The sequence below is a fragment of the Ornithorhynchus anatinus genome, unplaced genomic scaffold (assembly GCF_004115215.2).
Source record: "Ornithorhynchus anatinus isolate Pmale09 unplaced genomic scaffold, mOrnAna1.pri.v4 scaffold_264_arrow_ctg1, whole genome shotgun sequence".
Taxonomy (NCBI): Eukaryota; Metazoa; Chordata; class Mammalia; order Monotremata; family Ornithorhynchidae; genus Ornithorhynchus; species Ornithorhynchus anatinus.
In genome coordinates this window covers 2005682-2019676 of record NW_024396743.1, presented here as the reverse complement: position 1 = coordinate 2019676, position 13995 = coordinate 2005682, and the positions used below count along the sequence as shown (strand labels likewise).

General features: G+C 62.9%; 1 protein-coding gene across 1 annotated transcript in view; it reads left to right on the top strand.

Moving 5' to 3' along the window:
• Nucleotides 1-13995, top strand: part of DNAH17 (dynein axonemal heavy chain 17) — a 59422-nt gene that overhangs the window by 44733 nt on the left and 694 nt on the right. Inside the window, 25 exon segments of the mRNA XM_029056831.2 lie at nt 138-299; nt 410-643; nt 767-931; nt 1484-1579; nt 1912-2129; nt 2790-2997; nt 3427-3542; nt 3817-4009; nt 4781-5016; nt 5421-5543; nt 6177-6381; nt 7178-7342; nt 7447-7587; nt 7936-8106; nt 8294-8416; nt 9074-9267; nt 9898-10046; nt 10170-10297; nt 10569-10796; nt 11793-11984; nt 12485-12664; nt 12745-12927; nt 13041-13223; nt 13324-13467; nt 13560-13785. Coding sequence (XP_028912664.1) covers nt 138-299; nt 410-643; nt 767-931; nt 1484-1579; nt 1912-2129; nt 2790-2997; nt 3427-3542; nt 3817-4009; nt 4781-5016; nt 5421-5543; nt 6177-6381; nt 7178-7342; nt 7447-7587; nt 7936-8106; nt 8294-8416; nt 9074-9267; nt 9898-10046; nt 10170-10297; nt 10569-10796; nt 11793-11984; nt 12485-12664; nt 12745-12927; nt 13041-13223; nt 13324-13467; nt 13560-13785 — 4363 coding nt within the window.

Below are 13995 nucleotides of genomic sequence, written 5' to 3'. Positions count from 1 at the left end.
AGCCCCGGGGGCCGGCCCCGCGCCCCCTCCGCCCGGCCGCGCTGCCCCACCGGTCCGGCCCCCGCGTCCGGTCACCTCCCGAGAGACCCCTGCCCGTGCCTCGGCCCACCGAGCTGAGTGTCCGTGGGGACGGGCAGGTGGTCCTCTGCTTCTCCCCGGTGGGCTCCACGCTGCGGGTGCGTGCCCGGAAGTTCCCCGCCGTCGTCAACTGCACGGCCATCGACTGGTTCCACGAGTGGCCCCAGGACGCCCTGGTGTCTGTCAGCGCCCGCTTCCTGGAGGAGACCGAGGGGATCGAGGTCAGCCACCCTCCCGTACGGCCGGCGGGGAGCGCTGAGCGAACGGGTGGTCCCAGGTGGCCGGGCCGGGGGGGCGGCGGCACTGACCGGTCCGCGCCTTGTCCCCACAGCCGGAAGTCAAGGTGTCCATCAGCCAGTTCATGGCCTACGTGCACACGACGGTGAATGAGATGTCGCGGGTCTACCTGGCCACGGAACGCCGTTACAACTACACGACCCCGAAGACCTTCCTGGAGCAGATCAAGCTCTACCAGAACCTGCTCTCCAAGAAGCGGCGGGAGCTGGCGGCCAAAATCGACCGCCTGGAGAACGGCCTCCTCAAGCTGCAGAGCACGGCCTCGCAGGTGCGGACCCTCCCCGCTTCGCTCGGCTCGGGGCTCCAGGGAGACGGCACCCCCGCTACCCCCCGAGGCGCTGGGAGGGGGTGGTCCCGGAGGGTGGGCACGATCGAGGCCCGCCGTCCCCAGGTGGATGACCTGAAGGCCAAGCTGGCGGTCCAGGAGCTGGAGCTCCTCCAGAAGAACCAGGACGCCGACAAACTCATCCAGGTGGTCGGGGTGGAGACGGAGAAGGTCAGCCGGGAGAAGGCCATCGCCGACGAGGAGGAGGCAAAGGTCGAGGTCATCAACAAGGTACCGGCCGGCCGGGAATCCGCCCGTCGGGACCCGGGGCCGCCCTGTGCGATGAGGGCATCGCTCCTGACTGTATGACTTGAGTGAGCGCGGGTGCACGAAGTGTGCTGGAGCAAGCGTGTGCACAGAAGGGTAGGAGCGGGTATGCGTCTGTGGGCGCGACTGTGTGGTGGGGGTTCCTGGGTGGGAGCGAGTTGTGGGGGTGCTCGGGAGCTGTGTGGGTGGGCACGTGTGGGAACTGGGTGCGTCGTGTGACTTCACGAGTGCCAGTTGGGCGTGGGGGGGGGAATTGTGGGTGCACGGTTCGACAGTTTGAAAGCACAAGGGTGCAAGAGGGTGAGTCTGGGCAAGTGGGTGGATGTTTTCGCAAGTGTGAGGATGTGTGTGTGTGTGTGTTTTTAACGCACACCTGCCACTCTCCAGTTGGCCATGACCTCCGCGTTTGTGAGCACTGACTCTCGGTTTCGGGGGGCTCAGCGGCGAGAGGAAGCGGCCCCGGGTTTGGCGGGCGGAAGGCGGGCCCGGAGCCAGGTTTCTTCTCTCTGCCCTCAGAATGTCACAGAGAAACAAAAGGCTTGCGAGACCGACCTGGCCAAAGCAGAACCGGCCCTGCTGGCCGCCCAAGAAGCTCTGGACACCCTCAACAAGGTAAAACCCAGCCCCCCCCGGAGCACCCCCTTTCGCCTCCCCGCAGCCTTGGCAAGGCAGGGCCGGACAGGACGGAGACCCTGGCCAGAGGCGACCGCTGCCAGAGAGTCAATTGTATTTTTTGAGCGCTTACCGTGTGCAGAGCACTGTACTGAGCATTTAGGAGAGGGCAATAGAACAGTAGACACAATCCTTGCCCACAGCGAGCTCACAGTCTAGGGACAGGTGAGGTGGACCCCCCCCAACACCCATCCATCCACTCATATGTCTGTATATCTGTCCATCTGTCCTCCTACCCATCCGCCCCTCCATCCATCCATACCCCCCCACAGAACAACCTGACGGAGCTGAAGTCCTTCGGGTCTCCCCCCGACGCCGTGGTCAACGTGACGGCTGCCGTGATGATCCTGACGGCCCCGGGGGGCAAGATCCCGAAGGACAAGAGCTGGAAGGCCGCCAAGATCATGATGGGCAAGGTGGACACCTTCCTCGACGCCCTGAAGAAGTTTGACAAGGAGCACATCCCCGAAGCCTGCCTGAAAGCCTTTGCGTAAGCCCCCCGGGACCTCTGGCACCCCAAGGATCCCGGGCAGGAGGGAAGGCCCACGGGACCCTCCCAGACTGCGAGAGGAGGTCCACACTGGGTCCATCCGACCGTAAACGTCACTGAGGGCAGGGAACTGGGGCGGAAATTGGCCTCCTGAGGATGAAGAGGAGGAGGTAGGCATCCAACAGGGCCACTGAGGCTGGCGGGGGAATCTCCGCTCCTCCAAAGGCTTTTGAAACAGGAGAGGTTCATTCTCTGGGCCGGGGCGTCTAAAGGCAGGGGGATGGATGCGATGACCCCCAAAGGCCCCCTTCTAGCCTCAGGAGTCTGGGAAAGAGCAGATGTAGCCTCCACCCAGCGGCCGTGGGCCGCCGTGCCCGTCTTCCCCGCCGCCCTCCCCGCTTCCTCGCTCGCCCTCCTCTGTCCCGGACTGTCTCTGAGAAGAATGGGTCTCTCTATGTGTTCTATTGTCCACTGCCCAGCACTTATCCCAGTGCTCTGCTCACAGTAAGCGCTCAATAGATACCACTGACCGACTTACCGTAGAACCCCCAACCCTCACCCACAGACAGAGCGCGACGGGCCTTTCTCCTCTCGCCGCGGGCCGACTGACCGTCCGACCGGCCTCCGCGCCCGCCCCCATCCCCTCCCTTCTCCCCTAAGGCCGTACCAAGGCAACCCGACCTTTGACCCCGAGTTCATCCGCTCCAAGTCAGCGGCAGCGGCGGGCCTGTGCTCGTGGTGCATCAACATCGTGCGCTTCTACGAGGTCTACTGCAACGTGGCCCCCAAACGGCAGGCCCTGGAGGAGGCCAACGCCGAGCTGGCCGAGGCCCAGGATAAGCTCTCCCGCATCAAGAACAAAATCGCCGTACGTCGGGGGGGGCCGAGGCCGGGCCGGGGGCTGACCCTCTGGGGGACCACCCTCCCCCGTGCCCCACTGCTCGGCCTGTTCAGGTCGATGACCCTCCCGTGTGGTGATGGTCTGAGCGGGGTCTCTGGAGAGGGGAGCCAAGGAGGCACTTTTTGGGGGTGGGGGTCTCCCAGGAGGGAGGGCGTGGAGGCACTCTTGGGGCTTTTTTGGGGGGGGGGGTGTCTCCAGAGAGGGGAGACAGGCGGTTTGTTGGGCATCTTCTGAGAGGGGAGCATGGAGGCGCTCTTGGAGCTTACAGTCTCTGGAGAAAGGAACCAAGAGACACTCTTGTCTTGACTCTGGAGGAGTCTCCCCGGAGAGGAGCATGGGAGCACGGGGAGGAGTCTTTCTGTCTAAGGGCACCTCCCCCCCGGGCCATTTCTCCAGGAGCTGAACGCCAACCTGAGCACGCTCACGACTGAATTCGAGAAGGCGACGGCAGAGAAGATCAAGTGCCAGCAGGAGGCAGACGCCACCAACATGGTCATTTCCTTGGCCAACAGGTGATGCCCGTGGGGTGGGCGGGGGTCCCGGGTGCTCCCGTTCAATCAGTGGTTTTTACTGAGCGCTCAGCGTGGGCGGAGCACTGGGCCCAGCGCTTGGAAGAGTCCGGTAAAACAGAATCGGCAGACACGTTTCTCGCCCCTGAGGGGTTTGGAATCTAGAGAGCTGGGGGCGGGGGGCGTCCAGGAAACAACGCCAACTGACGGAAAGACGCAACGGAAAGACCCTTCCCGAAACCAGCGCCCCACTGACCAGAGCCCCCGGGACTTCCAGGCTGGTGGGGGGCCTGGCCTCCGAGAACGTCCGCTGGGCCGAGTCGGTGGAAAGCTTCAGGGGGCAGGGCGTGACGCTGTGCGGCGATGTGCTGCTCATATCGGCTTTCGTCTCCTACGTCGGCTACTTCACCAAGAAATACCGCAACGAGCTGATGGACAAGTTCTGGGTCCCCTACCTGAACCAACTAAAGGTGACCCCGGGTGGAGGGGTCCCCCCTGCCGCCCCAGGGACCCCCGCCCTCTCTCCCACAACCCCTCTTTGTCCCTACCGTATGGGTAAGTCTTGCATTTGCATCACGCTTCCGAGCTCGTTGTCGGCAGGGAACGGGTCTGTTAGATTGTTCATTCAATCGTATTTAGTGAGCGCTTGTTGTATGCAGAGCACTGTACTAAGCTCCCTGCCCACAACAAGCTCGCAGCCTAGTTGTGTTGTACTCTCCCAGTGCTTAGTAAAGTGCTCTGACACAGTAAGCTTGTACTCTCCCAGTACTTAGTAAAGTGCTCTGACACAGTAAACTCAAATACCATTGATTGATTATTTTTTTTCCATGCATTTTTCAACCCCTTGCCTCCCCGTTTTGCAGGTGAGGAAACTGAGGTCAGTCAATCGTATTTATTGAGCACTTCCTGTGTGCTTAAACCCAGGGTCCTCCGGTTCCCACACTGGCATTCTGCCCGCCATGCCACGTCCTTGGGGGGGGGGGGGGGAGGCGGGTGCCATTGTGTCCATATCACAGATGAGCAAATGGAGGCCCAGAGAGGTGAAGTGACGGGCTTGGGGTAAGCCAGAAGGGCAAGGGCAGAGCAGACTGGGCCTCCTCTCTGGCCCGCTTCATAGAGATGGGTTTTTGGGTCCCGGCGTGCCTTTCGCAGGGGTGTCCGGGCGAGAATGGGCCTCCCACCGCCCCCCACCCCCCCCCAGCTAAAGTGAAATGGGGGCGGTGGGCTCCTTCCCGCCGCAGATCCCCATCCCGATCACCGAGGGCCTGGACCCCCTGAGCCTGCTGACGGACGACGCGGACGTGGCCACGTGGAACAACCAGGGCCTGCCCAGCGACCGCATGTCCACCGAGAACGCCACCATCTTGTGCAGCACGGAGCGCTGGCCCCTCATCGTGGACGCCCAGCTGCAGGGCGTCAAGTGGATCAAAAACAAATACGGCGACAACCTCAAAGCCATTCGCCTCGGGCAGAGAAAGTACGCAGGCCCGCTGGCCCCCTCCCCGGGTCGGGTCGTCCCCACCCCAGGGGAAGATCGGGGGTGCTGTCTGAACCCCTCCAGCTCCTTCTGCCGGCCCTCAAGTCCCTGGCCTCTACCTGCTTAGTGAACATCACCGCCACAGCTTCTGAGCCATTTATCCAGGGCTTGCAAATAAACCCCGAATTTACCAGCCCGGGCGTCCCACAGTTGCCCTGGTAGATGATCAATCAGTCAGTCAATCAGAGGTATTTATCGAGCTGGGTGCTGAGCACTGTACTAAGCACTGGGAAGAGTCCAATACAATGGAGTCGGTAGACGCGATCCCCGCTCTGCTTAGCCCAGACTGTGGAATCCCCCGCCCAGCCCCCTCCTGAGTAACACACCGCCCCTTCCCCCTCCAGCTACCTGGACACCATCGAGCGGGCCATCTCGGACGGCGTCACGTTGCTCATCGAGAACATCGGGGAGACGGTGGAGCCCGTGCTAGACCCCCTGCTCGGCAGAAACACCATTAAAAAGGGGAAGTAAGTTGATTTCTTGGCCACTCTCCCTCCGGGCGGGCTAGTCAATCTTCCCCGGTCTCGGAGGCTTCCTTTGATCCGAATCAGTCAGTCGTATTTATTGAGCGCTTGCAGAGCACTCAGTGTTAAGTGCTTAATACTAATATTAAGTATTAAGCGCGCTTGGGAGAGTACTAAAGAAGGCTAAACGGATATATTCCCTGCCCAAAGCGAATTTACAGGCTAGAGGGTCCAAGGATGCAAGGCGACGAGTGCGGTGGGCGGTTTGATCTGGAGTAGATTACCGCTACTCTCCCAGCTGGGGGCAGACCCCCCCTCACCCCCACCCGAAAACCCACCTCCCAACCCTAATCTTTCCCCCACCGCCACTCCTGAACTGCTGGGCTAAGGGGCTGAAGGGTACTGGGGAAATGGGGAGACTGAGGGCTGGGGTCTCTCGACTATAAGCGCACTGTGGGCAGGGAATGTGTCTACTGTTATATGGTAATCTCCCAAGCACTTAGTACAGTGCTTTGCACACAGTAAGCGCTCAATCAATGCAATTGAATGAATGGGGCCTTTGGTGGGGTGACATCCTCCAGCCGGGGCCCTGAGGAACCTTCCCCTCCCACCGCCTCCCCCCCCACCCCGCCTCAGGTTCATCCGGGTGGGAGACAAGGAGGTGGAGTACCATCCCGACTTCCGCCTGATCCTGCACACCAAGTACTTCAACCCGCACTACAAGCCCGAGATGCAAGCCCAGTGCACCCTCATCAACTTCCTCGTCACCAGGGACGGGCTGGAGGACCAGCTCCTGGCGGCCGTGGTGGCCAAGGAGCGTCCGGACCTGGAGCAGCTCAAGGTGGGGGCGGGAGAGGGGGGCTGGGGAGGGGGTGGGCCAGCCAGGGTCCTGCAAGGGCCAGGCCGGGGGAGGCCCGACATAGAAGCGATCGGGTATTTGTTAACGTGCCAGGCACTGTACTAAGCGCTGGGGTGGAGACGAGCAAATCGGGTTGGACGCGATCCCCGTCCCACCTGGGGCTCAGGGGCTCAGTCATGAGCCTCCCAAGCCCGCCAACCACCTCCGAGACAAGCCCAGTTTGCCATCGACCTCTCGAGCCTCATGGTGGCACTTACCTGAGCCCTTAGTGGGAGCGGAGCACTTGGGAGAGTCCAAAAGAGGTAGTAGACACGATCCCTTCCCTCGAGGAGCTGACAGTCTACTACGTGCAGAGCACTGAACTGAGCACTTGGAAGAGTTGGAGTTCCTAGAATACGATCCCCGCCCTCGAGGAGCTGACTGTCTGAGTGCAGAGGACTGTACCGAGCACTGGGGAGAGGGCAGTAGAGTTCATAGACACGATCCTGGCCGGGGAATGTGCCTGTTTATTGTTGTATTGTACTCTCCCAAGCGCTTAATACAGTGCTCTTCGCACAGTAAACGTTCAATAAATACGATTGAATGACTGAATGAATAATCCCTGCCCTCAAGGAGCTATCAGTCTCCTGGGGCAGGAGGAGCAAACGAAGGAGGTGTCAATTTTTTGGCGGAATGAGGGCTCGCTCCCAGGCTGATTTCTCTTGGGCCGAGCCCGATCTCTCCCTCTTGGGAGAGGTCAGGCAGGCAGCCGACTCCCGGTCTCGATGTCCGCCACCAGGCCAACCTGACCAAGTCCCAGAACGAGTTTAAGATCGTGCTGAAGGAGCTGGAGGACTCGCTCCTGGCCCGCCTCTCCGCCGCCTCGGGCAACTTCCTGGGAGACACGGCCCTGGTGGAGAATCTGGAGATCACCAAGCGGACGGCCAACGAGATCGAGGAGAAGGTGGGGCCGCGGCCGTGGGGGCGGGGGTTGAAGCGGGTGACCCCTCCCCTAAAAGCGGGGGGGTCGGGCCGGTCCCACCTGGGTGATCTCCGCTCTGCCTCGAGGTGAGGGAGGCCAAGATCACCGAGGTGAAGATCAACGAGGCCCGGGAGAACTACCGGCCGGCCGCCGAGAGGGCCTCCATGCTCTACTTCATCCTCAACGACCTCAACAAGATCAACCCCATCTACCAGTTCTCCCTGAAGGTAACAGCCGGGTGGGCGGGCCGAGTGGCCAGAAGCTTTTGGCTCCACAGTTCCTCGGTCCCGTCCCGGTCCACCTACTGCGCCTGGCCCTGGGGGCGTATCGTGGCTCCCTGGACCCTGGCCAGGTCCATCACCCCGCCGTCCCCCCCCCCGCCCCCCGGCCCATGGAATGGCAAATGGACTTGTATCCCGGGGCCCGCTGGCCCACCCCGTTGGACACCGCCAGCCCCGCCACCTTCCCCCCGCCCCGTCAAACCTAAACCGAACGGACCGGAGGGTGACCAGCCCCGCCCCGCACTGGAGGACGGATGCGTGAGAGACCACCCGCCCCTCCCTGCCTCCCGCCAGGCCTTCCACGTGGTCTTCGAGAAGGCCATCCAGAGGACCGCCCCGGCCGCGGAGGTGAAGCTGCGGGTGGTCAACCTGACGGACGAGATCACCTACTCCGTCTTCATGTACACGGCCCGGGGCCTGTTTGAAAGGGACAAGCTCATCTTCCTGGCCCAGGTGGCATTTCAGGTAGCCACCGCCGACCGGCCGGAGCCTGGCCGGGAGGGGGTGTCACAGATTGACCAGGTGGGGAGAGGGTGGTGCTCGCCCGCTGCCTCCCGCCCCTCACCCCTCTGTAGCCAAGATGCCCCAGGGATCCCGGTAATGCCCCAAGCTCCCCCCGACCCCACCTCTACCATCCCCAACCCCTGCTCAGGTCCTGTCCATGAAGAAGGAGCTGAACGCGACCGAGCTGGACTTTCTCCTACGGTTCCCATTCAAGGCCGGACTCGCTTCCCCGGTGGACTTCCTGCTGCCCCAGGGCTGGGGAGGCATTAAGGTTTGCCCACGACCCGGCCTCCCCCATGCCCGGCCCCGGGAAGCAGATAAGATGGCAACGACTTGTTTAACAGGCATCTCGGTGACGGGGACGGGCCAGAGAGATGGGCATGGAAGAAAGAGGGGTTCACTGCAGGCAGAATTCAACCCAAACATGCGGGAGCCAGTCTTACAGAGTCCTCAAGGAGCCCCCCAATGTCGGAGCACTCAAATCTTATAATAATAATTACGGTATCTGTTAAGCGCCGACTATGTGCCAAGCACTGTAATGCGTGCTGGGGTAGATAAAAGATAATCAGGTTGGACACAGTCCCTGTCCTACATGGGCCTCACATTCTTATCCCCATTTTACAGCAGAGGTAACTGAGGCCCAGAGAAGTAAAGTGACTTACCCAAGGTCACAGAGCAGACAAGTGGCAGAGCCGGGATTAGAATCCAGGTCCTTCTGACTCCAAGGCTCACGCTCTCTCCTCTAGGCCACGATTTCAGGGCTAGCAGGGGCTGGGGGAGGTCACTGAATCCATCCTCCTGCCTCCCGGCAGGACCGCCCGCCCCTAACCCACCTGGAGCCAATGAGGCGAGGGCCGGGGGACCCACCCCCGGGGCCGTTCTCTGCGGGAGGAGGGCGCTGAGGTCCCAGGCTGCGGGTCCTCCCCAGGTCCTCTCCGACATGGAGGAGTTCAAGAACTTGGACGGCGACATCGAGGGCTCGGCTAAGCGGTGGAAGAAGTTTGTGGAGTCGGAGGCGCCGGAGAAGGAGGTGTTCCCGAAGGAGTGGAAGAACAAGACGGCGCTGCAGAAGCTCTGCATGATGCGTTGTATGCGGCCCGACCGCATGACCTACGCCATCAAGTACGTCGCGGCCCGGCCCTGGGGAGCGGAACCAACTCCCACTTCCACCTCTGTCGCTCCCATCTCCATCTCACCTGTCCCGGGCCGGGGGGAGTCTCCCCCCTCCCCCAACCCCCTGGCTCCTCAGGAGCCGGGGGAAACCTGCTGGGAGCCCCAGAGGCAATTGGGGACACCAGGTTTCCGAACAGTCCTGGCGTTCCATCAATCCCTGGTCTTTATCAAGCACCTTTAGTTTTGCAATGGCACTTGTTAAGCGCTTACTCTGTGCCAGGCGCTGTACCAAGCGCTGGGTTGATATAAGTTAATCAGTTTGGTCACAGTCCCTGTCCCACACGGGGCTCCACAATCTTAATCCCCATTTTCCAGCTGAGGTAACTGAGGCCCAGAGAAGTGAGTTGCCCAAGGTGACAGACAAGCGGCAGAGCTGGGATTAGAACCCAGGTCCTTTGACTCCCAAAAACCAGGCTCTACCACAAGGCCTCGCTTCTCTCAGAGCCCCGGGGAGACCAGGGGCTCGGTCGGCAGGGGAGAGGGATGGAGATGATGACTCCCATCCCCGTCCCCCACCGCCAGTTGGTCCCGGGTCGACCCTGATGGGCGGGGGGGGGGGGGGGGGGCCCTCATCCTCAGGAACTTTGTGGAGGAGAAGATGGGGAGCAAGTTCGTGGAAGGCCGCAGCGTCGAGTTCTCCAAGTCATACGAGGAAAGCAGCCCCTCCACCCCCATCTTCTTCATCCTGTCCCCAGGGGTCGACCCCCTGAAGGACGTGGAGGCGTTGGGTAAGCGGGGAGAGGGGCGTGAGCACCGACGAGATGCCAATCCCGCACCCTCTCCCCAGGCTCCCCTCGCTCAGCCGCGGCCCCGGGGGTCTCCTGCCCCGGGCTCCCCTTTCCACCCCTCAGGGAAGAAACTGGGCTTCACCATTGACAACGGCAAGATCCACAACGTGTCCCTGGGCCAGGGCCAGGAGGTGGTGGCCGAGAAAGCCCTCGATGTGGCCGCGGAGGAGGGCCACTGGGTCATCCTGCAGGTAACCACTGCGATCGAGATCCCCCGCCCTGGGCAGCACCTGATCTTCCCCAGCTCTGTCACCGCTCCCACCAGAGAGGGGGGGTTATCCTTGCCCTGGCCCGTCTGCCTCGGTCACTGCTGGCCCGGGGGCCGGGTCCCTCCCTAATGCGGGTCCGGGGTCGCCCGGCATGGTCACCGGAGGGAGGAGGAGGGTTGCCAAGGTGAGGAGGAGGAAGCGGGAAGGAGGAGGAGGAGGACGACGACGACGAGGGCCCGTGTCTCGGCCGCAGAACATCCACCTGGTGGCCAAGTGGCTGGGCACGCTGGACAAGAAGGTGGAGCGCTTCAGCACCGGCAGCCACGACAACTACCGGGTGTACATGAGCGCGGAGCCGGCCCCCAGCCCCGAGGGCCACATCATCCCCCAGGGCCTCCTGGAGAACGCCATCAAGATCACCAACGAGCCGCCCACGGGCATGTATGCCAACCTGCACAAGGCCCTGGACCTCTTCACCCAGGTATGCCAAAGATCACTTCCCCCTGCCTCCTGCACACGGGCAAAACTGAGCAGTGGCGTGCAAACGAGTTCTCTGCTTCTCCGAAGGACCCGGGGCTGGCCCATCTCACCCACCCCGGGCCGGAGAGATGCCCGTGCTCCCGGGGAGGCAGGGCAGACCGGCTGGGCCCTGGCATTCTGCCCACCGCTGGTCTTTATCGCGCACCCGCAGCGGGCAGGGCTCTGTACTGAACACTTGGACGAGTACAATAGCGTTTAGCCGATAGGATCCCCGCCCTCAAAGAGCCGATGATCCAGAGGGAGAGGGGTGCGTAATGGATCCTCGCAGGGAGAATTGTGCGCCAAAGTGCAGAAGGGATGGAGATCTGGGAGTGGCCTGGACCGGAGGGAAGGCTGCCTGGAGGAGGTGGTCCCGAGTGTTTTGAGGAAGGGGGGGGGTGGGAGTCCCCGGAAGGTCGTGAACCAGAGAAAGGAGATGGAGGTGGAAGATTTACAGAGGTACAGAGAGGCGAGCTGGGGTGGAGGTGAGAGGGAGAGAGCCTAAAGGAAGGGCTTTAAAACCACCGGCCAGGAGTTTCTGCTGGGTGCAGACAGGAGCGGGTGACCCTGAAGAGAGGGACACCAGGCTTGAAAATCCAAACCCGGAGTCCAGCTGGCCTTTCCATTTCTCGGCCCATCTGGGAATGTCTACTGACATCATAAGCTCATGGGCAGGCAATGCGTCTGTTCAACTCTTATATTGTACTCTCCCAAGTGCTCAGTACAGTGCTCTGCAGACAGTCTGCGCTCAATAATTACGACTGAATTGTTACACCGGATTTTCCCAAGCGCTTAGTACAGTGCTCTGCACGGAATAAGCGCGCAATAAGTACCATGGATTGAGCGAGGTGGGGCGCCGGTCTCTCTGGCCTTGGCTGAGGGGGTCGCCCCAAGCACGCCCAGGGTCAGCGTCCCTCCCACCGTGCCCCGCCGGCCACGGCTCGCCCCCCTCCCGCAGGACACGCTGGAGATGTGCACCAAGGAGATGGAGTTCAAGTGCATCCTGTTCGCCTTGTGCTACTTCCACGCGGTGGTGGCCGAGCGCCGCAAGTTTGGGGCGCAGGGGTGGAACCGCTCCTACCCCTTCAACAACGGGGACCTGACCATCTCCATCAACGTCCTCTTCAACTACCTGGAGGCCAACCCCAAGGTGAGTCCGCGGCCCCGCGACTGGGTTGGCCTCCTCTGTTGGGGGAGGGAAGGGAGAGATGCAGAGGGGCCTGGTGGGCTCCTGGGAGTCGGGAGGGACCTGGGTTCTAATCCAGGCTCCGCCCCTCGGCTGCTGTGGGACCTGGGGGAAGTCTCTTCTCTGGCCCACAGCTGTAAAGTAAGGATTCAAGACCAGTTTGGCCTCCCCCTTGGACTGTGAGGGACTAGATGATCTGGTATCTAGCCCGGCGCTTAGTACAGTGCTGGGCATGTAGTGAGCACTTAACAGAGAGAGTGTGAGTGCGTGTATACCCCGGACTCCAGCTTCGGGCAAACCCGGGTCTCTGATCAAACCCAAAATGGAGACTGCGATGGCCACCCACCTGTCCCCTTCTCTCCCCACGCTCAGGATGGAAGCCCCACAACGTGCCACCTCCCCTCAGCCCCAGTCCCAAGGGAGCGGGGGCGGCGGGGCTAACGGGCTGTGGTGGTCCTTTCCAGGTGCCCTGGGACGACCTGCGCTACCTTTTTGGCGAGATCATGTACGGCGGCCACATCACCGACGACTGGGACCGGCGCCTCTGCCGCACCTACCTGGGCGAGTACATCCGCGCCGAGATGCTCGAGGGGGAGACGGCCCTGGCCCCGGGCTTCCCCTTGCCCCCCAACTCGGACTACAAGGTAGGCGGGCCGCCGAGGGGCGGGGAGGGGGGGAAGGGGGCGGTCCCCGCCGAGGCCTCACGCCGTCCGGCCCCGCGCAGGGCTACCACGAGTACATCGACGAGAACCTGCCCCCCGAGAGCCCGTACCTCTACGGCCTGCACCCCAACGCGGAGATCGGCTTCCTGACGGTCACCTCGGAGAAGCTGTTCCGCACCGTCCTCGAGCTGCAGCCCAAGGAGTCCGACCAGGGCGGGGGCACTGGTGTGTCCCGGGAGGAGAAGGTGAGGCCGGCCGCCACCGCCGGCCTCCCCGCCCCTTGCGGCACGGCCTTTCGGTGGGGGGAGGCGGGAGCCCCCGGCTGCCCGGGCAACGGGAGCCTGCGGCCGCCCGACAGGTCAAGAGCGTCCTGGACGAGATCCTGGAGAAGCTCCCGGAGCCGTTCAACATGGCCGAGATCATGGCCAAAGCGGCGGAGAAGACCCCCTACGTGGTGGTGGCCTTCCAGGAGTGCGAGCGCATGAACATCCTGACCAGCGAGATGCGCCGCTCCCTCAAGGAGCTGAACCTGGGGCTCAAGGTGGGGGCGGCGCGGGCCGGGCCATGGCGGGGAGGGGGGCTGGGGTGGGGATCCTCCCCTCCCCCCCGACTCCATCCCTAACCCGCCGGGCCTCGGGTAGGGGGAGCTGACCATCACGACCGACATGGAGGACCTGTCGAACGCGCTCTACCTGGACAGCGTTCCCGAGGCCTGGGTGAGCCGGGCCTACCCCTCCATGCTGGGCCTGGGCGCCTGGTACGCCGACCTCCTGCTCCGCGTCAGGGTGAGAGCCTGCTTTCCCCCCACCTTCCCCCAATCCCCAACCCGTGCCCTCTGGGGCCCGGCCCTCACCCGCCCTCCCCCCCCCCCCCGCAGGAGCTGGAGGCTTGGACCACGGACTTCGCCCTGCCCACCAGCGTGTGGCTGGCCGGCTTCTTCAACCCCCAGTCCTTCCTGACGGCCATCATGCAGTCCATGGCCCGCAAGAACGAGTGGCCCCTGGACAAGATGTGCCTGGCGGTGGAGGTGACCAAGAAGAACAAGGACGACATGACGGCGCCCCCCCGGGAGGGTGCCTACGTCTACGGCCTCTACATGGAAGGTGAGGCGGCCCCGCCTGGCCCGGCTCCCTCGCCCCGGAGCCGGTGAAGGCCCGGAGCGGGCCGATGACAGACTGAGGTGACCCCTTCCACGTCTGGGAGAGAGGGTCAGGCCGGGAACCCTGCCTCGCCCAACCTATCTCCTATCTACCCTGGCGCTTGGCCCCGGGTGAGCCCCTAACAGATACCCTCATTGCCAGTGGACCCTCCAG